At 37.0% G+C, this 24,162-nt stretch overlaps 1 protein-coding gene across 5 annotated transcripts in view; it reads left to right on the forward strand.

Annotated features, from left to right (window-relative positions):
• Positions 1-24,162, forward strand: part of CNOT4 (CCR4-NOT transcription complex, subunit 4) — a 44,590-nt gene that overhangs the window by 15,526 nt on the left and 4,902 nt on the right. For 2 of the 5 annotated variants that reach the window (XM_008950021.1, XM_008950023.1), the window contains exons 6-9: positions 1,487-1,611; positions 8,143-8,200; positions 8,520-8,769; positions 10,609-11,106. In XM_008950021.1, coding sequence (XP_008948269.1) covers positions 1,487-1,611; positions 8,143-8,200; positions 8,520-8,769; positions 10,609-11,106 — 931 coding nt within the window. Of the gene's footprint in view, positions 1-1,486; positions 1,618-5,323; positions 5,480-8,139; positions 8,201-8,519; positions 8,770-10,608; positions 11,107-24,162 lie in introns of all 5 variants that reach the window. The other 3 variants (XM_008950020.1, XM_008950022.1, XM_008950019.1) reach the window with 2 other exon arrangements.

The raw sequence follows: 24,162 nt of genomic DNA on the forward strand, positions 1-24,162 counted from the left end.
TGTAGGTAGTAGCTTGGACATAGTAGTAGACACTGCAAAGCTGGCTAAGATGATGCATGCACTAGATGTATTGATGTCTTTTTTTTGAGGATTGTGTAGCTTGACTGCACAGAGAAAGACACGTTCAGAACCAGTCAGTAAGAGAGAGTGGGAGAATAAAGTAGCAAAAAGCTTGGAGGTATTTATAATTTTGACTGAGTTGGAGTATTCAGATGGGATATGTAGCGGCCCTTCCAAAGGAACCCACCAGGGAATTTATTTTCTCAGCAGTACTGTTTTTTTAAACTTTGTTAAATATTCCTGCTTTATTTTTCTTTTTAAAAAGCAAGTAATCATTTTCTTTTAGGTTTTAATATTTTTCTAAGAGGATGTCTGTATTGCTTGTGCATGAAATCTGCTCCTGGTCTAACAAAACATTTGTAAAGGGAATTAATGTTCAGGTGTACTGGTAGTGTGAGAGCTTTTTAATAAATATTGAAGATATAATAGATGATAACAACATCTGAGTTGCAGACTTAAGATTCAGAAGGCCTGACTGTAAATTTTGGCACTTCCTTCCTTTGCTGAAGGACATTTCTTAGTATCTGAAAACTCTAGAGAAAAGTTATTGGCAACTTCAAATTCACTTTTCTATTATGCAGCTTAATTCAACTCATTACAATACTTGTAAATAGTAATTTTTAGGTTAGACTTGTATAACAACCCACAAAAAATATGAATGCTCATCTTGAATTTTATTCAGATGTCACTTTAAAGGTTAGAGGAGGTTGAATCTTGCTAGGTTTATTTTACATATTTAGCCACAGAATGTTGTAAGTAAGCTAGATGGAAAAATACTCTTCCTTCACTCACCAGACTCAATATTCTGTAGTTGGCTAGGGCCTCCTTAATTTCTGAAAGCAAGGAATTGTTCTCAATTTAATTAGTTATAAGTATTTCAATTTTTCATTTATTAAAAATTATTTATCAGTTGTTGCTTAGGATATGCTCCTTGGTACATGATAGTTGACACTCAGACCACTTCAGCTGTTTGCAGACAGAAGAATTACTTCCATTTTGAAGTTTTGATTGAAGAGGTTGTTTCTTTTTTGCTGCTTACAATCTCCCAAAAAGCTGGGTTGATATATCAAATGCAGACTGCCTTGCAGATTTAGGGAAGGATTATTGTGAAGCTCTTGATTAGAACTGAAGAACAAGTTCTAATAAGGTGATAACTATTCTTTGGCTCCAGAAGTGTCCAGAAAAAAATATAAATCGGTAAATACATTCAAGTGATTTCTAGGCAAGATTTAGATTTGTTGAGGTCGTGTCTCTGCTGAGATTGAGAAGCGCTGTTCAGAGTTGCAGTCAGGAGTGACCTGTGAAGTTTTCAGAGCTCAGTTACTACACTTTGGAATGTATATCCATTTATATATTTTTATATGTATACATCTATAAAAATGTATCTTTAGCAGTATGCATTCATTGTGAGTTTCCCTTTCCTTAGGCGGGTAAGCACCAGGAATATGAACAGAAACTACTGCAAGAACTATACAAGCTAAACCCCAACTTTCTCCAATTATCTACGGGTACAGTTGACAAGAACAAGAACAAAGTGACAGCACTGCAGAGGTATGATGCTTAAGTAGCGATGCTGGGCTACCTGGCTGTTTCTTTCTGGTTATTCCCAAAGAAGTTTTCTAATTCTTTATTCATACTGCATCCCCTAAGTTGCCTGCTCTTTTTAGTGTCTGCTATATGATGAACTCTGATACTGGTTTTGTCTGTGCAGAGACATATGCACCACTTTGTTTTAGTACAAAATGAGTGTGAATCTTAGTAAAGAATTTTTTTTTTTTGCTTTATGAATTTATCATTAGTTCAAACAGAGATATTCTTACGCTGAAAGAAGACTTTGTATTTTGTTTGCGTAAACACAATACTTATTAAAGACCAGATGTCAGCTTTCTTGTTATGGTGTCATGATGAATGCAGTCTGTCACAACTGAGACCATATAGTCTTGATGCGTGTTTATTTATTGTGGCTTTTATATCAATATTTATAGTGCAGTTCTTGCTTTAGGTGTAAGGAACTTGAAAATTAAAAGTAAAATCAGTTTCTTTTGTGCAAGTAAAAACTCGCAAGATGTGAATAAAAGATTTTTGTGCTTTCTTCTAGTAAACTTAAGTGGTATTTTTTCACTCTGTGGTAGTTGCAGATATCACTTATTACTGCTTGTTAAAATATTCTGTTGAAGTAGCTCGTTCAGTGTGTTATGAAAAGATTTCTGTCCAGATGAGTGCATAGTCGTCGTACAAAGAGAAACGAAAGCCGAAGATCATCAGTCCTTATTGTGAATTATCCACTCAAATGTCATAAAAATAAAAACTGTTAACAATTTCCTCCACTCCTTTTTGTACGATTTCCATAATGAGATGGGCAGGGTGGGATGCGAAAGCTAAATTGCACTCCTCACACCTATGCCTTTTAATCAGCATTTGTGTTGTGTGCCAGTTTATCCACTACTGATTTTTTCAGGCAATAATTTCCCACTGGCAGCATCCATGCACAACAGTTTAAGCAAGAAGGTGGATGCTGTGGCTAAAATATTGACAGTGGAGCTTAAATAAGAAGAATATAATTTCTGGTTAAATACTGGTATCCAAGCTGGTGTACTGGGATTATTTAACTTCTGGAGGAAACGTCATGTGCTCTTTGACTGTAAGTGGTCAGGACTTCCCGTTGGATCATTTCTTAAGGACCATGCCGCTGCTTATTTCTTTGGGCACTGGTTCAGTATTGACTTGGAAGGTGGAGTGCAGTGAGTAAAACAAATATACTGCTTCCTGCATTTGGATATTGATTATTTTATGTTCAAAGTCTGAACTAATCTTAAATTGAAACCTAATTAGAACTCCACAAAACAAATTATACCAGTGAAGGAAGTGCTTTAACTGAAACTGCAGCAAATTTTTAAGCCTTCAGAAAGCACTTTGAATTGGAGCTTGACCAGTCTGTGGTGCTGACATTTGACACTTGTAGAAAAAATGGCCTGTTACTCTAAAGGTAACAAGTAGTGTGGATTTCGTTTCTCTTGTCAGCTGAATGGCGTTGTCACAACAGTAGACTCTGTTCTTTGCTCATGGCTAGGCACTACCTTTTGGATTGCCAAGTGACTTTCTTCCTGGAGCTAGGATTTTGAAATTTGTTCAGGTCCTGCCTCATCAGTACAACAAGTAGCTTGTGAGCTGCTGAATGCCTGTTATTCTCCTTGACAGCTTTCTACCCAATCAATTCTTGGTTTTGTTTTTTCATTGATATGATACTAATATTTCTGGCAGTTTTTGAGAGCCCCTAATGATATTGTGGTGGTGGTTCTGTTTCTAGAGTGCAGGATTTCTATTTCACTCTGGAATTGAACAGAAGTTCAGTTCTAAATAGTCAGTTTAATCATAAATGTACACTAGTAGCAAACAGTTTCTCAAACTGTGCATACTTTTTCACAATTGTGTTTTAATTTGAAAGGTCCTATTCTCAGACTTTTTTTTCTTGCTGCTGAAAGCAAATGTTAAAATCATCTCATAATATGTCATTTAATAGTCATGGTGACTATTCTTACAATTAGAGGTATATTGCACATTTAAAACCAGTGAAGCTTTTTTCCTTATTTTTCCTCTGCTGACCTTTTCCTAAAGAACTGAAATGCTTTCTTATGACAGAAGTAGAAACACTTGTTAAGCACATGCTAATCTTTAGAGAAGAGCCTTTAGAAATAAGCAGCTTTGAACTTAAACAAAACAAACCCACATGCACAAACCCTCACCCCCAAACATATGTTTTTCTCTTTACCACTCTCCTTGGATGCAAAACTGAGTTTTAATGGTTACATTTTAATGCTACTATTAGTATAGAGACAGCTTTGCACTGTGGTGGATGTAAGTTTTTTATATTTAAAGCAAATCTGTTAATGGTTTGGAAGCTTTGTTTTATACAGATTACAGCTCACTCTTTTAAGAGTGAGAATGTTAAATGATATTGTGCTGATGATGATGTCATCATTCTTTGATGTTCAATAGCTGGTCAACTCACTATCTCTAACTTATTTCAGATGTGTATAAAGCCAACATGAGATGTGTCTATCAGCTCAAGGCTCTCATCTGTGCACATATTGTATAGGTGTATGAGAAAATGGAGGTAGAAAGAAAACCTTACAGTACTAACAGAGACTTGATGGTAGCTAGTAGTACCAATTTTGTCTGAATAGCAGTAGGAAACACATGTGTTTCAATGAGCAGCTGTAGGAGTTTCCAGATTCTGACACTGAATGTACTAAATTTACCTAGAGATGTAAAGAAAGTGTTGGACCATGTAAAAAGAAAATAGTAATAAGTGGGGGCATCAGGAAGAATGTGTATTTTAAACTTGTGGGTTTTTTTTTTTTTAAGTTTGTTCCTTACAGCAGCACTGGAACACTAAAGCAAACATCCTAATTGGAGGAAACAAAAAACTAAAGTTAACATAGAAGAACTGGACAACACAAAAGCAAATTTTTTATAGAAAGTGTAGGGTTAGCAAAAGACATTATTTGAATGCGTTCAGTTATAGCTGTTATTCCAGCTCGCTTCAATTTGTATAAAATGTAACCGTTTTCAGCAAAAACTTGGGCTTTTAGTCTGTCTTTGAACTTCTTTAAGATATAATGTGCATTCTCAAATGAAATTTAATGTTACTTTCCCCATAAAGGGAAGTATTTATGGCTTTAAAACAGAAATTAAGGGAGCAGCAACTTGAAAGGACAGTGTGTTGGTCTGATGGGTCTCATGGTATGCTAGTAAAGCTGTGGACTCTTATGTAGGTGTAAAACACAAACTAACAGAAACTTCATCTGTTGGGGCCAGGCTTAGTAGGGCCTGGAACAGAAAACATTTATTAAAACGAAAGTGATTTGCATTTAGAGAACTTACAAATACTTATGAAATAAAGCAAATAATTCTAAATGAGGTGTGTGTAGGTCTGGATACTTGAAGCTGTTGATGGATTTTTTTTTGCCATTTGGATTTTTTTGTCCCACTTCCCTAAGTGGACAAGTATGGACTTGAACATTGACAGAGCAGCTATCTATTGAGTGAAGAAAACAGAATTTCATGCAGTTTTCTCTCTCCCCACCCCCACTAATTCTTTTTTTTAAGTCATCACCATTTAAAATCTGAGAAATATTATCCAGATAAATCTATTCTTATGGATTGTCTGGCACAAGGATTCATTTCCCCTGTGCTTACAATTTTTAAAAACACTTTCTTCATAACTTGAACTCTTTTTTTTTTTACTCTTGCCTTTTTCCAGACCCAACAGTAATAACAAAGATGCCTGGCCATCATTACAGAGTTCAAGTAAATCAGCCAACGGTTTAACAGTGGAACACAGGAAAACGCCTTCTATATTAGAAAATGGCACAGACCCAGAACACATGACTCCAGATGGTGCAGACTCAGATTTCGGGTAATTGTGCTGCCTTTTATACTTCAGATAGCTTGCTTTCTCTCTCACTGATCGGTGTGGAGGGAATGATTCTCCAGTCTCTCTCACTGTCTGGGAAGCTGGATTCGAATCCTAATCAGGTCACAAAAAGCTGGGCTTAGCCAAGCCTGTGTCAAAAAGACTGATTAGTAGATTATGCAGGAGACCACTAATGAGAAGTTAGTAAGTGGTGGTACACTTTACCTGTGAGGGCTGAAGGGAACTGAATAACCGAAGGATCAACAGCTTATATAGCTGTGCAGTCCCAGCCAGAGCTGAGCCATTCATTTCTATACAGAAGCTTCCACAAAAGTAACAGGCTAGTTGCTATACATCATGAGGCTTGTCACCTGGGAAAGCTTCAACAGAAGGAAGCTAAACATCAGGGCTGAATATCTGTTCTCTTTACAGTGGCATTCCAAAAGCAACTGTAGAGGTAAGGGTTCCCTGATTATCAGTAACAGGGCAAACAGGGCAGCAGATGCATTTGATGTTTCTTTCTGCAGGGGAAGTAATTCCTCTGATTCAATAGCTTCCTTACTGCTAACCAACATTTTTTTCTCTTTTTGTGCCCTCCTTGAATAGAACTGTTGTCCTTTTCTATCATAAACATCACTTGCAGTTGCAATACTAGTCTGTAGTTCTGCTGTTTTGTTCTTTATGGTAATGTCAGTTGGACTCATTCATAGGTTGGATAGGAAAATAACAGGGTAAACTCTAATATTTCAAGAAATGGTGTTGCTAATTAGGTAGCCGATCTTAGTTTTTAAATCAATATTGAACTGATGCATTAACACTGATTAACACTGAGTGCTGTTGGAAAAGATAAACCTCATTAGGTTTAATAGCTGTGCTGTGGAGGTGTGATCCAGAGGTCTTATGGTTGTCTCTCAGTAATACATGCAGCTTCCTTATCTTTTTGGAAAAAAATGCACTAAATGTAGGTAAAAATATTGTAGCAAATAGACAGTGAATCTTGTTCATTCCCGAGGCCTGGAAGCCTGCCTTACAATTAAAAGCTCCTTAGGCAGGTTCAAGTAAAATAAAAATTTTCAGCACATAGGTTGCTGTTCAAAGCTGTCTTACATGTAGCTTTTTGAACTGCAGCATTGTGACTTTCTGACAGCAGCTTTAGAAAAAGCATATGGCTGGAATATCAGTTCTGCAAACAAAATGGTTGTGTAGTGAAGAAGAGCCTACAGCAAACTTTTGTGATGTAGGTAGTCAGGAAAAAACCCAAGGCAGTTTGTTCCAAATGGAAAAACTTTATTCATGCTGTTGACCACTGAGTAGAAAGTATGTTTATCACTGGAGTGATGCTTGTTTGGAATTATATTCATCTGATTTTTTGTTTTATAGTCATGAATACTTGAGCTTCATTTATCTTTTTGAGATAGTGACTTTGTGTTCTTTTGCACAAAAATAGTTTTTGACTGATAAATAGTTTCTTTAGAATGGAGAAGAATTAATTCTGAGTTTTGATTCTGGTTGTTCTGGGATGGGGAGAACATATGAGGGGAAAGTCTTACAAATTTTTTACCTTAATATGTGATTCTTCAGTATTTTAACTCTGTAGCAACAAGGGCTGTTTGAAAACAAGATGTAGCTAGAATCTGAAGTCTGTACCCAGTTCAAATTATTACTGTATAGACAGATAGGTTTGTCTTGTGCTAACACACCATGCCTGTAATTTGACTTGTTTCACATTCTGGCTTCTTAATGGAACTCAAATTCATGTTTTCACTTCTGGTCCTTGTTTGTAGGACTGGTGTTTTGAGCTGTACAGCTTGATGCTTATGCATCTTATGGGTGTACAAAAATGAAAGTACCTTGAAGTTGTAAAGCAGAGTTTTTAATCTGAGCTTGAATTACTATTGTTTCATTAGTGTGATATTTAGCATAATTGAGGCAACTAGTTCACAGATGCATGTCATAATCTTGAATCCTGACATGTGCCACTTCATCCAAGTCATGTTAATTCCCAGTGAACAGAATTCTAAAGTGGTTTTCTGCTGTATCTTATCATTTATTCTCTTCGTGTTTGTTGGTAGCTTTTTATGCTATGTCTTTTCCTGCATTTTTTTCCCCCTTTTGTCACCTCAAAACTCAATTTTCCTGCCTCAGAACTAATTTCTGCTTGTTAAAGCTTGAAGGGCTGGTGGGAAGCTTAATTTGCCAGCAGGACTAAATAGTTACTTTAATGTTTTATCTCTCCCCAGATTTATTTAGGACTTGTGTGGGAACTGACAACTTCAGGTATTTGGAAACCAAATCCTTCCCCAAGTTTCTCTCTGATAGTGGCATAAATGGAACTGACCACTACAGAATGTTGCCATAGTACAAGAGTCCTGGTTTTTTGAATGGCACAGAGTTACTATGAACATGTTTAAAACTTTCCTTTTGTTCCTTAACAGGGCAGTCAACAAGCAGAGTGGAGAGTGGTGGGAATAAGTATTACAGTGTATGACAAATAATCAGAATGCTTGTGATTAAAAGTCATGAACAAGTAGACTCTTTTCCTTAATCCTAATTAATTTTACTTCATCTTTATTTCAAGGCTTTTCTACCACTATGAAAGCAAAAGTTAATTTTCACATTAAATATTTGAGTGTCTTACTGTCTCTTTTCCCTTCCCACTTTTGCAGCCCTATCGACAAACCCTCAGATTCTCTCAGTATAGGAAATGGTGACAGCTCCCAGCAGGTAAGACATGAAGATAAATGCTGTGAAAGTAAGAATTAAGTTTGAGAGCTTGGTGCAACTTGTAGTTGAAGAAAGTACTTTCGGAAGTATATCCTGATTTTAAACAAAACTGAAAAACGCTACTAAGTTGATATTTGTTTGAATTTATATTGATATATACACACGCACATATAGGTGTGTGTATATACACATATATAGATATAAATATATTTAATTGTAGCCAAAAGTTTTGTGGAAACTTTTCAACTGTAATAGGAAAGAATTTTTTTTTATGTGTACGCTTACATCCGAATTGTTTCTTTTCCTCTCTTACCTGTAGATAGCAAACAGTGACACACCTTCACCACCTCCTGGTTTAACCAAACCAAATCCAGTCATGCCCATCAGTTCATCTAATCACAGTGCACGGTCTCCTTTTGAAGGGGCTGTAACAGAATCACAGTCACTCTTCTCTGACAACTTTCGGCACCCTAACCCCATCCCTAGTGGGCTTCCTCCATTCCCCAGCTCTCCACAGACTTCAAATGACTGGCCCACAGCACCAGAACCACAGAGCCTCTTCACATCAGGTATGTACAAAGGTTACATGGCTGTGGGTATTGCTTGCTTTTGCAACTCATTTCTTAAACTGTAGAACTAAAAGCTCTATTTGCTCCATGCTGCTTTTCCTTCTGTCACAAATGATTAAAATTTATCACTTAATTAGAAATTAATTGCACTGACGTAAAGGTTTTTTTTCCTAAAAGAAACTTGACAGAATTTTCCAGCTTATTGGCTATATTATCAGACCTCTTATTTTAGTTTTTCATAGCCATGTGCCTCTATAAATAATAGGATGTGATATGTATGTTTATGTATTACCCATGTATTTGGTGAAAATATGTGGTGTCGGTACATGTTAGCGTAACCTCATATAACCTATAATTCTAGCATCAGAAGCTTTGCAGTGGAATTCAGTTTTCTTTAGTATCCTGCATAGTTATCTGAAGGTGTCTAATCTTTCTCTTTCTGGTGATTATATACACCCAGAAAAGATAAAAATATAGTTATTTGCAGAAATTGAAAGATACCTTGTATTTTACAGGTGCTTTCCTATGAAATGCCATTTCATATGAATGAAACCTCATTTTAGGTGTATTTATATAGTCTTTGGCATAGTTAATAGTATTTAAGAGCTCACAAATATGAGGAAGTTGCTAGAAAATTAAACAGAATCAGTAATAGAATGTTAATGATGATTTAAGGACACGGTTTACTTAGTGATTTGTCTTCTTTTGATGTTCATCTGTCTTCTGGATATCATAACACTGTTTACAAATGGTATTTATTGCCACAGAATTTACCTGCTAAGTTGCTATATGCAGTGATTTTGTAATGATTACGTAGCAGTGAGAAACAACTTCCAGGTGGTAGACAACTTGTTGGTTTCATTATTAATCTAAAATGTATAGTTACTGTTTAAATAAGAACAGCAAGTACGAGTTTCTGTCTAGGAACTCTGTCAGCATGGATTTTAGAGTGAAAATACAAGTGTAGATCTCTTTTCTAAGAGAGGATACTGAGCTTAATTTTAACTACTTAAAGCAGCAGACCATGTTTCCTACCAGCAGAGGGAGTTAATGTTGTGATACCACCTTGTATGCATCATATTGCCACAATTCTGAGGAAAAATACTATGAAACTAGACCCAGCAGTTACTGAACCTGAGTAAGAAACTTGAACAGCATAACAAAATGAAGTAGTAATTGAAAATATAGGGAAATTCTGATAATCCTTTTTGGGAAAAAAAAATGCCTTATAACATTTAACAATATTTTGTAATTCCTTATTTGCTTCTGTTTTATCAAGGTATCTACTTTGGCTTGGTTTTTTTTCATAATGTTAGTGAGAGGTTTTTGCTTTTTATTTTTTTTAAATACTGCTCAGAGGTTCCTAGTTTGAGAAGGAACATCTCCTCACCTTTATTGCACAGCATTAATGAATATTGAAAGCAAAATGCTTAACTAAAAAACAACCTTAATTAAACTCTGCTTTTTCATACTTCCATCAAGTGATAGGGATATAAAGAAGGTTCTAAGGAAGTGTTTGTTGGTCTCTTTCTACTTGCTGCTATTACTGAAAATACTTATTTGACAAGGTTTTTATGTAGTTCAAGAACAGAGTAATTCTGCAGTAAAAATACTACTTGCTAGTTCTACCACTTCACCTTAAGTAGGTGGCCTATGACAGTTTGAGCCAAAAATGGCATTCTAAGCAGATAACCAAGATGTCTTTTTGTGGAATGTGTAAAGAAGTATTATATGAAAGATAACTGGCAACATAGGATCAGGTACACTGAGGCTGAAATTTTTGTATGGATGAATAGTTACCAATTCTTGTTCTAAATCCAGTTTTCCCTTATCCAACAGAGACTATACCAGTATCCTCCTCTACAGACTGGCAAGCAGCTTTTGGGTTTGGTTCCTCCAAACAGCAAGAGGATGACTTAGGGTTTGACCCCTTTGACATCACCCGCAAAGCCTTGGCAGACCTGATTGAGAAGGAACTGTCAGTCCAAGACCAACCTTCCCTCTCGCCCACATCTCTTCAGAACCCTACCCCACACACTACAACTGCCAAAGGGCCAGGCTCCGGATTCCTGCATCCTGCTGCATCTACAAATGCCAACTCTCTCAGTAGCACCTTTCCAGTCATGCCACAGAGGTTCCCTCAGTTTCAACAGCATCGAGCAGTTTACAACTCCTTCAGTTTTCCAGGCCAAGCGGCTCGCTATCCTTGGATGGCCTTCCCGCGCAATAGCATCATGCACTTGAACCACACAGCAAATCCCACCTCAAATAGTAATTTCTTGGACTTGACTCTCCCACCACAACACAGCACAGGTCTGGGAGGGATCCCTATATCAGGTAGGTGAATCAGCATGGCTGTGAATATGACTTAATTCATGCTTTCTGCTTCTCTGAGCCAGGACAGAAAAGAGAATAGCCAGCTACAAGCAGTTGAGCAATATCTCTTGACTGTCATACTAGGTTTATGAACAGAGGGAGGAATATAGTTTTAAATAGGCACTTTCTATTAAAAAAAAGAATGTTTAGCCTTGTAATACTGAGCTTTATAAGGAAGGTGGAGTATTTTGTTCCCGCTTAATTATGTGCCAAAGCAGATTGATATTTTGGTTCTTCTGTCTTGCCAGACCGGCTTTCCTTAAGAGTAGGCCCTGGAAGAGCATTGCAACTTCATATCAACATATGCAGGTGCTGACCAGAGTTCTTAAAACTGTGGAAAAAATTGTGATGATGGTAATTTGTGCCACATGTCTTGGCTGGGCTGTTCCCTTTTGCACATAACCAAATAGCTGCACGGTAAAACATTCAGTGCGGTTCATTTCTGTACTTCAGTGAAAGATTAGCATCGTATTAGGGCTGTCTGAACAGATCCTTGGAAGGCGTGTAACAGGATTCATCCCGCTTGTGAGGGTTGTGTTGTTGGAGGAGAAATAAATGTGCACTCAGGCCAGTTCAGGCTGCCCTGAATGGATTGAAAGACTCTTGCAGCAAACATTGCAGTCAAGGATCTAATTTTGTTACAATAATTGTCTTGATTGAAAACTCAATTCTGGAGTTTGAAGTCCTTCCATGCTTCTGATTTAGCGTCGCCGAAACAGGTTTTCTTTTCCTAACAGGGAAAAACACTTTACTAAGTATATAATGAACTGCGGGTAGAAAATCTCTGTAAGCTCTTTGTAGCCTTGAAATGGGGAAAACTGCTTCTTGAGATGGTGCAAGTGTTGTTTTTCTTTCCATGGGTTTTGAGGAGTACTAGCTACACTATAAGAAAGTGACTTAGAAAAAGTCAGTGTGTTTTTGCTGTAGTACAAGAACCAGTTTTGGCTGTTATGTCCCTGAATTTTGTCATCTTTGAAGGGTTGTTGAAGCTACTGTACTACTGTAGGTACCTTATGCTGATTCCTAGTATAAACACTTGGTCCAGACTACAAATGCAAGTATTTGAAAACTCTTTATACTGGCAGCAGCAAAGTTTTTAGTATAAAGTAACTGATAGTGGTTACACTGAAGTGTGTAAAATAAATTTAAGAAGAAAAAGAAAAAACAAACCGACACAACAAAAACCTGCAAACCAAACCAAAACACAGTTATTTTTGACATGAAGTCAAAAATGCAGCATCCATAGCACTGCAAATTGTTGCTCATTTTCCCCTTAACTGCACAGAATTTCCAGGAACATTGCAAGACTTGAAGTTAAGGCTTTACCACTCACTTCTAAAAATTTCTAGTTCAAGGGGCCAGTAACAAGGCTATTCAGGACTAGAGAGACCAGAAGAACCCTTTAGTGTTGAAAAAGATCTTTGTAGTACAGGTTGATTCTAATATTCTTTAAATTGCATTACTTTAATTGCCTCTGGCAGTTTGAAATTTGACCTCTTTGTAAAAGACTCATAGGTCCTCGTTATGACTCCTGAAGGGTCAGTTGTGTGGTGTTGTTTGATATACAGCCCCTGCCATGTACTTCCCCCATATGTTTTAAGGCAGCAATTTAAATGTATTTAAATATATTTAAATATATCCTTTTTTGTATGCAACTGCTAGAACAAATCAATCTCAAAATATTTTTGGCAGATGCAGGGCTAAAAACAGAAAATAAAGATCTGCTGTAGTCTTCATGGAAAGTTCCTTTGAGTTGCTTTTAATCTCTTGTTACAGAAAACATTGTTGGTTGCCTGGCTGACAATTAGATAGCAGCAGTTGCTGCAGTGCAAACACTTCTCAGCTCATCCACAGGTCGGCTTTGATCTTTAAAAAAGAATCATTTGCACAAGCACAGACTACTGCTTTTTCTTTTCCTATTGTCAGGAATCAGCTGAAGTCTCAGATCTGGTTTTGTTCGCTGGGTTACAGATCTATATTACTTGGTATTTGGTGCTGACGGTTTTGTTTAGTCATCTAACTGCTTCAGAAGTACAAATAATTTGAAAATCAGGAGATTCATTCTTAACTCTTTTTTTCTTTTTGTGTGCTAACGTAATAGAATAATCAGTAAATTGGAAACTATCTTTTCAAATCCGGATCCAGCATACAGATCTCTCAAGAAATTCCTTTTACATTCTTTTTGAAAGAATAATTCCTGTTCTTCATGCCTGCTCTTAATCTATCAGGTAGCAGGTGTATAATTACAGAATTTTCTTGGTTTCCTCATTTGTTTTACAGATACAGCTGACTGCTAGGGTTGGAGGAGGAAAGTTGTCTACAAGTACAGAGGAGTCATGTTGATGGGTTTTTATTACAGTGCTGTATAACAGACTAGCTGACCTGCTAGAAAGGCAGTGCCTATCATAATAGCTGCTTAGCAGTATGGAGATACCATTTGTAGTGTGCCTTTTTTGTTTTTAGCACTTTTGTTAGTCTGTGTTATAGTGTGTTATAAAATGTAATCAACTCAGCTGTGCTTAGATGTAACAACAAAAGAAATGTAGTGCTGGTGAGATTTGATGTTCTGTCTGCTAGTAGAGACCCTCAGTTGCTGTTCGAGTTGCATGTTTCCTACAGTTTTTGATCAGTTTTTTACAGAACTATAAATTCCTAAAGCAGATAATACTTGACAAGTAATTTAAAATACATTAAAGAATTTTTTTTACTTTTACTTTTTTTTTTAAAAGCCAACATAAGAACAACAATATTAAAAAAAACCACCCACATTTATTTTTTCTGTTTGCCTGCTGTATTTAATAAACCCGTTGCAACTCTTCTTTTTCACTGATGTGAAAACAAGCAGATCTAAAAATTTCTGTAAATTTATATGAAGTTGGTATACTATTTTTTAGGGTATACTGTTTTCTAGGCTTTTTAAATCCAATTTTAGTTGATTTCACTAATGCAGTTGTGGTCAAGCGCTTGTATGGAGAAAATAATATCTTTTAAACTACTGCTGCTTCTGCCTTAGGCATTAATATTCACATAAATTTAAAATACTCATGTGACACATTAAATGTAATGTTCTGAAGCTACCTATTGTTTAGTCAAGGATCAAAGCTGTGCTGTATTCATAATGACACAGCTCTAGGTAGGGCCTATTTTGTGATCTTCACCAGATGTAAAGGGAGGGACACAGGCTCTACTTACCTTATTTAAGCTCTCATTTAAAAAAAAAAAAAAAAGCTATATAGAATTTGGTAGCCTGTTTCTCAAAGGAAGTAGTACTTATTACTTATCACAGTTCCCAGTGAAAGCAGACAATTACACATGATTGACTTCATGATTTTATTATGCATATACTTGAAATGTGTGATATTTCTCGGGTATAAATTTTTCCCTTAGCTATGTTTAAATGAACTCGTTGACTGATTCCCAAACTAGCTTTTTTTTTTTCTCCTCCACCATATAATTTTGCAAACCACAGCAGATGTTGCATGTTCTCATTGTAAGGGACAGTTTGGACTTGTTGCTGTTCTCTGGTGTGGGATGGATTAGGTTATTTATTGTGTGGGTATTTATGACTGGGTACCTGTGCTTCAGGAGAAAAGTTCAGTGACTTCTTATTCATGGACAGCATGACTGTTGCTAAAAGCAATCTTGCCCTAGATTGTGTGCAAGCTATCCTAAGATGATAGGACAGCAGCTGTCCTTCATTCTGCAGATATTACCAAAGGAAAGATCCACTAACAGCAATGTAGGTGGGCGTATGTCTTTATTTTTGTGTTACTTCAGAATAACAGGAAACTTTGTTATTTGATAGCTGGTAAGTGATCATCTTGGTAACCCTACTGCCCCGTGTTGTGTTCTAAAGTAATAGGTACAGTATTAGATTAATAGAGTCAAGTAGGTCTCAGAGTGACAGTGTGTTTTTGAGACAGGTGCTTATAAAATGAGATGCATGCGTGTTAACGATGGGAAAATAGAAATATATCATTTTATTTGTGGAGTAGTTGGTAGTCATTGGTTTTATTGCATAAAAGCGTAAGAACAAATTCACACAGTTAAAAGTATGAGGAAAAATTGTAAATGGTAGTCCGCCTTTCCCATCAGTTGTAGGCAAGATGAAGTACTTGACGATTTGAAACATGGGCTGTTGCTTCATTTATGAATTTCATAATCATCCTGAACATAATTCCAATTGAGAAAAAAACCTAAACTGTAAGAACTTAACAATTCAATAATGGGACAGTTAGAAATTTGGGCTCTTCCAAGACTAATGCCAAGCTGGAAGGGGCTCACAGGGATCAAGTCCAACTCCTGACTTCACACAAGGCAGCCTAAAACTTAAACCATACATCTTGGGTCGTTGTCCAAATGTTTCTTGAACACAAACGAGGAACTTATATGTCATGCATATATTAGAAATCCAAGATAGAGGGAATAGCTGAGTGGACAGAGGCAGATAGAAAGAATAAAAAATACTAAACCTATTTTAGGATAGGGGAATAAAGTTTTGCTTATTGTCCTTGAAGAAAACCACTGTAAAATCCATTTGAGTTATTCTAGCCACGTAACCCATTGATGTGACGTTAATGAATCACAATTTTGTTCCCTCAAGACCTTTTTATTTTGATCTTGTGACTTGCATCCCTTGAATATGCACAGCCTCCTTGATGGAACTATGTGTATTTAAAGGTAAGACTGAGACAGTAAATAGGTAGGTAGTTCTATTCTGGTGCCATCCTTCTGGTGTCTTTGTGGTAGTAGTGTTGCATTCCTTATCAAGACACTGATTAGTGTGCATATTTTTGAGTCTTGCTTGCATTTGGGTTTTTGTGAAGCAACAGCCCGTAGCAGGGAGAACAAAGCAATGAAGGTTATTTTAAGAACGTCCAATTACTGCTTATTTTAAGTGCTGAGCTCTTCCATATCTGTACAGCATAGTGTTGCATCTTCTCTTCACTTTAAATTTTCTGGCCACTATGCCCCCAGCTATTGAGCTGGTCTGGAACATGAAATACTTTCTTGCCTAATGCTACCTTTTGAACAACATTTTAGTAAAACAAGGTAAGATCCCTGTACGTTGTTTAAAAAAAACTTTACTTGGACCACAGGGAAGGGTGAGGTACCAGAATTAGTGTTGACATAGTCTGCCTTGAATATTGAGTCCTTGTCTGACTTCATATTTTCTCAAAATGCAACTGCATTTTCAATTTTGGGCATACATTTATTTGACCTTTGTCCTTTTGACTTTGTCTCCCCTCTCTGGGTTGATTCTTAATAGTTGAATCTGTCTCCTGAGCAAAGAGGGACATGGTGTGTTTTATACAGTTGTGGAACAACAACAAAATATTTGTAGCATAGCAGCTGACACTTTTTCTGTATCTCAGGATAATATTTTGGGGTGGGATTCTTCTGCTACTATGCCTTTTAAAAGAGGGCCTGGCTGTGTGGTATGGCTGTTGAATTCAGCACGTTGTAAAAAAACTTAAAATTCTCCAGTGCCATATACAAAATGGGTTTAATCCCATACCCTGGCAACACACAGTGTGACTTAAACAGTGCTGCTTCACATCCCTTTATTTGGGTGCAGTGGATGGAAAGGCATTTTGCTACTTTTTTCCTCTTGACTTGGCAGTATGTATAAGATGTAACTGATTTTAAGTATTGATGGCCTTACTCTTAACAGTAAGAGAGAGTCCATTTATTTTCTGTCCTAATCATTTAAAGATGACTACTTGCTCACTTGATGGTCCTCTTTGACTTTTGGCTTTCTGACAGCAGCTGGGCAGAAAGCATGGGCAACTGGACATTCTTTTCTGTGCCCTCATTAGATCTATGCCTGTCTATAGCTAAATTCTTGCTCTGATTAGGTATAAATATTAAAAATAGAAAATCTGGTGTAAATCTCAGCTGATACAACTATTAGTTGTAGGTGCCCCATTTGGCACATCCAAATGCTTGTATCTTTCCAGAGTGCAGAGCAACGCCTCTCAGAAGTAGATGTATTACCCTGATATAATGGTTACTCCTCCTTTGAAAATAAAGGCTTGGAAGCCACTTTGGAATTATAAAAGGAAAAGTACTGTTTGTAAATTACTTTTACGTGTTCCCAGTAATGCTTTTACTGAACCTTGAATAGACCCTGTGTCCTGTTTTCTTCAAATACAACTGTTCTTAGTGCAGCTTTGCCACTGAATATATTTTTACTTCTCATCAGTCCTTTTCCCCGCTGCATCCCATGTCTTGCCGTGGAGATTCTGAAGCCTCCACCTTGCTTATTTAAGAGGTGCTTTGTGTGTGTACCCCCACCCCCAAAATTTATTGTCCTTTTATTTCCCATCATTACTAATTTTCTGTTTCACTGGTGAAGAGGTGTTCAACACAATATGAAGCAAATTCAATTTTAAAATAAACTTTTGACTTTCTCGCTTCCTTTTCTCTGGAGGTGGTTGAGGTTTTTAATACACCTAGGGTGGTACTGCTAAGTTGAAAATCACGTAAATGGAAGTGAGATTTTTAGATTAGTTTTCAAAATACTAAATCAGTGTCAAGATTGAAGTCACACTGAAATCTGCTGTGGATATCCCTTGTCCTACCTCTAGTGTCTTGTCCCTGAACTCCCATACACTTTCTACATTTACTCCTAAGGCCTGCCCTTCCTTAACATAATCTTGTCACGATCTCCAAGGGAACTTCATTCACAGCATCTGTCCTTTAAGTCCTGCTACTTCTACATCTGTTCCAAAATCTCATCTTGCATACCCACTCTTCCCTCCCAGTGCGTTTTCAGTGCTAATGCTGCAATTGTTTTTAAAACCCTGAGGAAATTTTTTTGTGATTGTATAGGAGATACTGTTCCAAATAAAGCTCAATATATAAATATCTGTGCCCTCATCTCTGGGAGCTTGGTTTTAAGCTCCTCTGAATTTCTTAAAGTCTTTGATTATGAAATTACTAGGGATGGCAGTGAAAGACAGACATCCTGCTTTTTTGAGTAGTAAGATGCCTGTTTTTAAATGTGTGATTTTATTTCAGAAGAAGAATGTGACCAAAAAAACTTAGAGGATTTTTTGGTTTTATACTTCTAACTTCTTTCAGATGAATACATCAGAGAATTGACTAATCACATTAACACTACTGACCTTGGAAGAAATGCCATGTTGGCTGAAGTAAGTGGCCTGAGTGGCTGACCCAATTTGAATTCTGGACCAGTCTTGGCAGCTTTTTGGGTAAATCTTCCCCAGAAACAGAGAAACAAGCACATGGGAGGTATTTCACACCAAATTTCCTGATTGTTGGTGTCTGTTGTAGTGTCACCAAATGAGCTTCAGCTGTGCCAAAACACTGGGTCTTTGTGTTTTAGAGATGTTATTGCTTGGGGAACAACTACTTTTCCCTTCCTTTTTAGGAAAAGCTGTTTCAAAAGGCTGTTTTCCTAGATCTCGAATGACTTTGCAGTAGTGTAAGAGGCAGCTCCATTGGCTGGTGTAGCATCTGTCTCCCTCTTCCAGCAGACAGCTACTTAACCTTAGGGTGCTGTGTTCTCTGGGTGCTTTTCTAAAATACCAGCTGGCACTTCAAAATACACAGTAAACCACTAGCATGAGCTAAAAGATTCAATTGTCTCAGTGATGTTAAAGACCTGGCATTTTTCCTTTTAAAGACTGGATATTAGCCTAAGTGGGAATGCCACCTGTTAGTAGCAGTGTCTTACAAGAGGCTATGCCTTGGCCATGGACCTGACAATTTGGCTCTTTCTGAGTAAAGTCTATCTCACAAAATACCAGTTGTGACTGATGAATTTTCACAAAAAGTATAGGCAGTTTGTAGGCTTTCTGCAAATGTACATTTTGAAATGCACTGACTTGAAGAACCTCTGAGAAAGGGCAAATGTTTTTAAAAATGGTACTGGGAGCAGAGCTTAAATGAAATATCATTAAGTGATAACAACAATTGAATGAGCAGCTTTACAAAAAGTGTTTCTCCTTCCACCAATACCACCCCATATTTGAGGAGGGAAGAAAAAAAAAAAAAATCTGGTGTTTTCCATCCTTTGCCATCTCTTGATTCTTTCTACATCACAACCTCATTTGAATTTCAACTTGTTCTCAAAGCAATTATTTCTAAAAACCCATGTATTTAAAAAGTGGGTTACTTCTATTGGAAGATAGAATTTAGTAATCAGAATTAATGTCATGTCATGAAAGGTTTGGTTTTCTTGTTAGATTTCTTGCAGTGTATCTGATCATCCCACAGAATGACTCAAGTATCTACAACTATACATTAGGCTTAATTATTACAGATGTGGAAAAATTAGAATTAGTTTATAATTTCTCAGAGTATGCATTCACTGTGCTTATGCTGCTCTCACAGTCTTAGTCAGAGGCTTGGTTTGGTACTCTTGGAATCCAGAACCTTCATAGCTAGATAGCCTCTTGCTAATTATTGATACAGCTTTTAAGATCTGAATTTTCTTTGCCAGTTCTAGTTACTGCATTGCCCACAGTGCAGATTCCAATTATTTTGCTTTTATTTATGCATATATCTACACGTGTAACTATGAGTACACTTGTACACACAGGATTTTCATTTGAGGTCAAAGGTGGTTTTTTTTTATTGAAAGATAGGGTAATCTGGTGAGATTAAACCCTGATGCAGGATCTAAGAGTAAACAGCAGGTATACTTAAGTTAAAATTAACTTTCTTCTGTGTGTAGGATTCAGGTATCTGTTTCTTTCATTTTGGTATCTTATGTCTGTGTGCTTAGTTCAGAATTATGGCAATATTTATCGGGGTGAGAACTGGTTGTTACGGGGTCATTTTTCTAGATGAGAAGCATCCTGTTAGCTCAAATGAGAGAGTGACTAAGGTGAAAGCATTACAGAATGTGGTTTTTTTTTGCAATCAGGACAGTGGGCTTCAATTCAGTTGAAGTCCTGTGGTTGACCACTATGTGTTTATTAGCAATAAGTGGTTAAAAAGTCAATAGTAAAAAATGATGGGCTACCATGGAAACTTCTGATAGGAAGTCAGGTTGGAATCTCAATTTGAAACTTATTTATAGTTTAAAATTGGGTGCCTTACTGCTATAGTTATGTTTTAGTTTTGGTCTCTTGAGCCATGCTAACTATAAGTCTGCCACATGAACTCTCAAGAACTTAATGTAAAATTGCTTTTCTCAATGTTAAAAAAATTCTGACACTGTACTTACAAGCAAATATGAGTCTTTCTGTTGAATATCTAAGATGAGCTGTCACCTTTCGGATGTTGTAAAAGGTATTTCCCCTGAAAATAAATTTTTCTGATTCTTTAACACTTAGTCACAGAAGGCTTAAAGGTTATACTGTCAGATTTTCATCATAAAGGAAAATTGTTTAGAAAAGCTTTCCCCTTTGAAATGTATACTTTAGAATTCAATATACTCTTCTTGTACTTCATAGTTTGACTTACTGGCATGCTAAGTTGCACTTGTACTGTTTTTTCAATTTAAAAGAAATCTTTTTTGATTTACACTAATATCTTTTGAATTAGGTACATATGGAATGAATATAACCATGGAAATCAACGTGGAATCAAAATAAAAGTGGCTTTACCTGCGTTATTTTAAAGCTGAGGGCGGGCTGGTGTCTTTTTAACTACAGTAGCCAATTTGTAGGTGTGTGTATGCATGTGTCTGTGTGTACACTTCTGTTTCTCCAGCTCTTGGAACTCATGACCATAAGACTTTAATTTGAAACCTGCACTGTGGAATGACACTTAGAAAGCTGTTCTCATGGATTGCCAAGTTGCTTCCTGCCTGTAGAGAATGTCACTGAGGCTTTTAATTGTTCCCTTTAAATAGCTTTATCCTAGTGCTCTCATCATGTGTTATCTCCCTAATATGAAGTGGTTACTTGTATTCCTATTGGGCAGTGCTGCTATTTAAATGTGGGCAAGATTCAATCTTCTTTAATCTCTCAGTGATGTTCTCAGGCCTCCAGGAATGGGTGAAATGTCATTGTTTGGTCTAAGCATTGTGGGATTCCTAGAAATCAAAGATACACAGAATCAATGAAGTCTGATAGTGAAATCCTTCAGACCATAGCAGTTTAACTAGGATTTAACTCACGGTTTTAAAAATTCCATGAGCAAACAAGCTTATTATTCATATTGAAATGACACTTTTTTTTATCGTAAACTACTTTGTTGATGTTAAGTATGTAAGCTTTAGCTGAAATGCTTTTGAGTTTATCTAATGTGATGGGCATAATTTTATTTTAGGATGTAGCAAATAGTCCTCTTCCTCCCTCAGAGTGAAATACTGGACATCTTTGAAAAACAGAAATACCAATAGTGGAGAGCCACTTTGAGATTAAAATATGGAAGCCCCACTCACTTCATGGAATAGAGGAATGGGCTGTTTCGTAGACAGCGCAGGCTATCTGTAGTATCTGTGAAAATAATAGCGCAAAGTGCAGACTGGGACTACCAAGGGTGTCATTGCAAAGGGTATGCTTTTCTGGTGGCCCCATCTGTTTCTAATCAAGTTGAAAGATACCTGGTGAACTCGTTGTGGTAGTCTTTCCTGTTCCTTTTTCCCCCCCTCTCTTTTTCTCCCCCCTCTGAGCCCCCTGGCCCAATTTTGTCATTCTGTCTTGCCAAGGCTTCAGACCTGTTACTGTACACTGTCCTTGAAGATTTCACAAAGGCTTTTTTACAAGCAGATCATGGCAATAGCCATTCTATTACTGAAAACACCTTGATAGTCTCTTCACTTCTTTTGTTGCTACTCTGTGCAGTCAGCTATGTGACATTGATACTAAGTTTATTTTTCTCTCATATGATGGCTTTCCTCTGGATTTCTTTTGCTTCTTTGAAGATTTTCTGTAGTGCTGTTGTGTGCCTTGGTCGTGCACATGGCATACTGATGAGTTCTTAAAAAAAAAAAAAAATTGCAGCCTACATTTGCAGAACTGCATGCTTTTAAGCAGGACTAGAATATTTAGGACTTGGCATAAAGATACTTAATGGTTTTGCACAATATGTGCAAAATCAGGCTCTTGGAATAGCTTGGAATATTATTTTAGTGAAGAAGTACATTTGCTTTATGCTTAATGTGATGGTCTTACGATCTTTGCTGTTAGTCACATTTATTTAAACATGTACTGTGTGAATTTTGATACAGATTTGACCATAGACTTGTATCAGAATTTGGACAATCATCTGAAATGGTCTAGTCTCTGTAGAATACTCATTTTAGTGGGCTTGTCTCCCAGGAAATAAACTGTAAGACATGCTATCCCATTATCCTCCATATAAAAGATGAGATGTATCAACATCACAAATGTGGTGCAACCAAATATCAAACACCTTTGGGTCTACATTGTGGTGTCGTTTGTCAGAATTTATGAAGTCACAGAACAGCCCATGTCAATGCAGCTGATACTTGTGCAAACATCTTCTGAAGTGCTGATGATGTGCAACAGAACAGTGTTTCTGGCCAGAAACATCCTCTTTGCCATCTCTTCCCCCATATACTGCTTTACCTGATTTGAAGAAATAATGTTGAAGGCATTGAAGGCACAGGATAATGAACTAACACTACCAGACTGTCTGGTAGGATGTCATGATGGAGCAAGGATTTTTATTTAGAAATTCATTAAATGACCAGCTTTTGTACAGATGAATGTTCAGGCTTCTCAGTCATATTCTATTTTAAGCTAATTTTAAATATATTTTATTTAAATTGGGTGGACAGGTTAAATTTGTGATGAAGCTTTTTTTCTTACTTACTTCAAGCCAGTGGTTGACGTTGAAAATTTTGCATAAGCCAACATGAAATGTAAGTACTTATACTAACTCAGAGGCGTGAAAGCATTCAGTGCTAGAACATGGGATCTGTTCACCTCTGTAAACCCAAGTTTCATCTAGACCAGATAGGTTTATGAAATTCAAATCAAGGGAAGGCTGGAGTTCAGATGTGTATTTGAGGCTATTTTTTGTGTGACTAGTAGTGCCTTCAGCAACACTTTACCAGGCTATTCTCTCCTCTCAGACAAAACTGGCAATCTCCAGTTTTAAATTGGAGGAGGAATCTCCAATTTATTTTGGTGTGTGAAATCTTTTCATTTGCAGTCAGCTGTTTTTTTAACTTGTTGTTTTCCCACTGTCCTTGGATGTCCTTCTTTAAATTAGGATGAGGCTATGGAAGGAGACAGTGTTTCCACGCCTTGATAGAGTGGTATACTGGTTCTAGTGCCTCTAGGTTATGATGTCCAACTGAGAAATCTGCTAGGATAGATAACAGGGAAATTCCCATTTTGATAGATCTGTATTAACTGAGAGCTATCCTTTTCTCATTTTTAACTACAGTACTAACTTCATGGTGAAGTGTAAACTTAAGTACCAAAAAGGACAAATTGGTTGAGGGATGAGTAGTAATTTCTTTTAAAGATACTTTCTTCAGGTGGAGGAAGTAACTCCTGCCTCTAGGTGGACTTCCATTTTCACTTAGGCTCTTGTTTAAAACTTGTCAGATCCAAGCAAAGACATGCTGATTTGGTTTGGGTGTTGCTGTATGGTGTCTGGAGATAGTTCACATACTTGGGTTGCACCAGGAGCTTTTTACTGACTAGATGTTGTACCTATCATAGCCAGTAACTGAGGCCTCTGAGGACAGGCAGTGTTGTAAAGCATTGCCTTCTCCATTGATCCCATCTACTTTAACACCTCAATGCATTTCATTCACTTACGAGATCCTGTATGACAAGAATTTAATTGCAGCATTGATCATTATCATCCATAGAGGCTAGGAGTCTGACAAAACTGTGAAACTTTGATCATGTTTGGGTTTGTTTCTTTTTGACTCTGCATTTATTGGCTAAGCTAGAAGATGTTGTACAGACACCTGAGTAATGTTTTGCTTGCTTTTTCCTTTGGTGTCAGAGGGCAATGTTTTTTGTCATAGCTTACCTTTCAGCCTCACAAACCCAGCTGTCTGGGAAAGGCTGGGTTTATCCAAACAAAATCTTTTGGAATTCTCTGTTTTGC

This window comes from Merops nubicus, unplaced genomic scaffold, assembly GCF_000691845.1.
Source record: "Merops nubicus isolate BGI_N331 unplaced genomic scaffold, ASM69184v1 scaffold23311, whole genome shotgun sequence".
Lineage (NCBI taxonomy): Eukaryota > Metazoa > Chordata > Aves > Coraciiformes > Meropidae > Merops > Merops nubicus.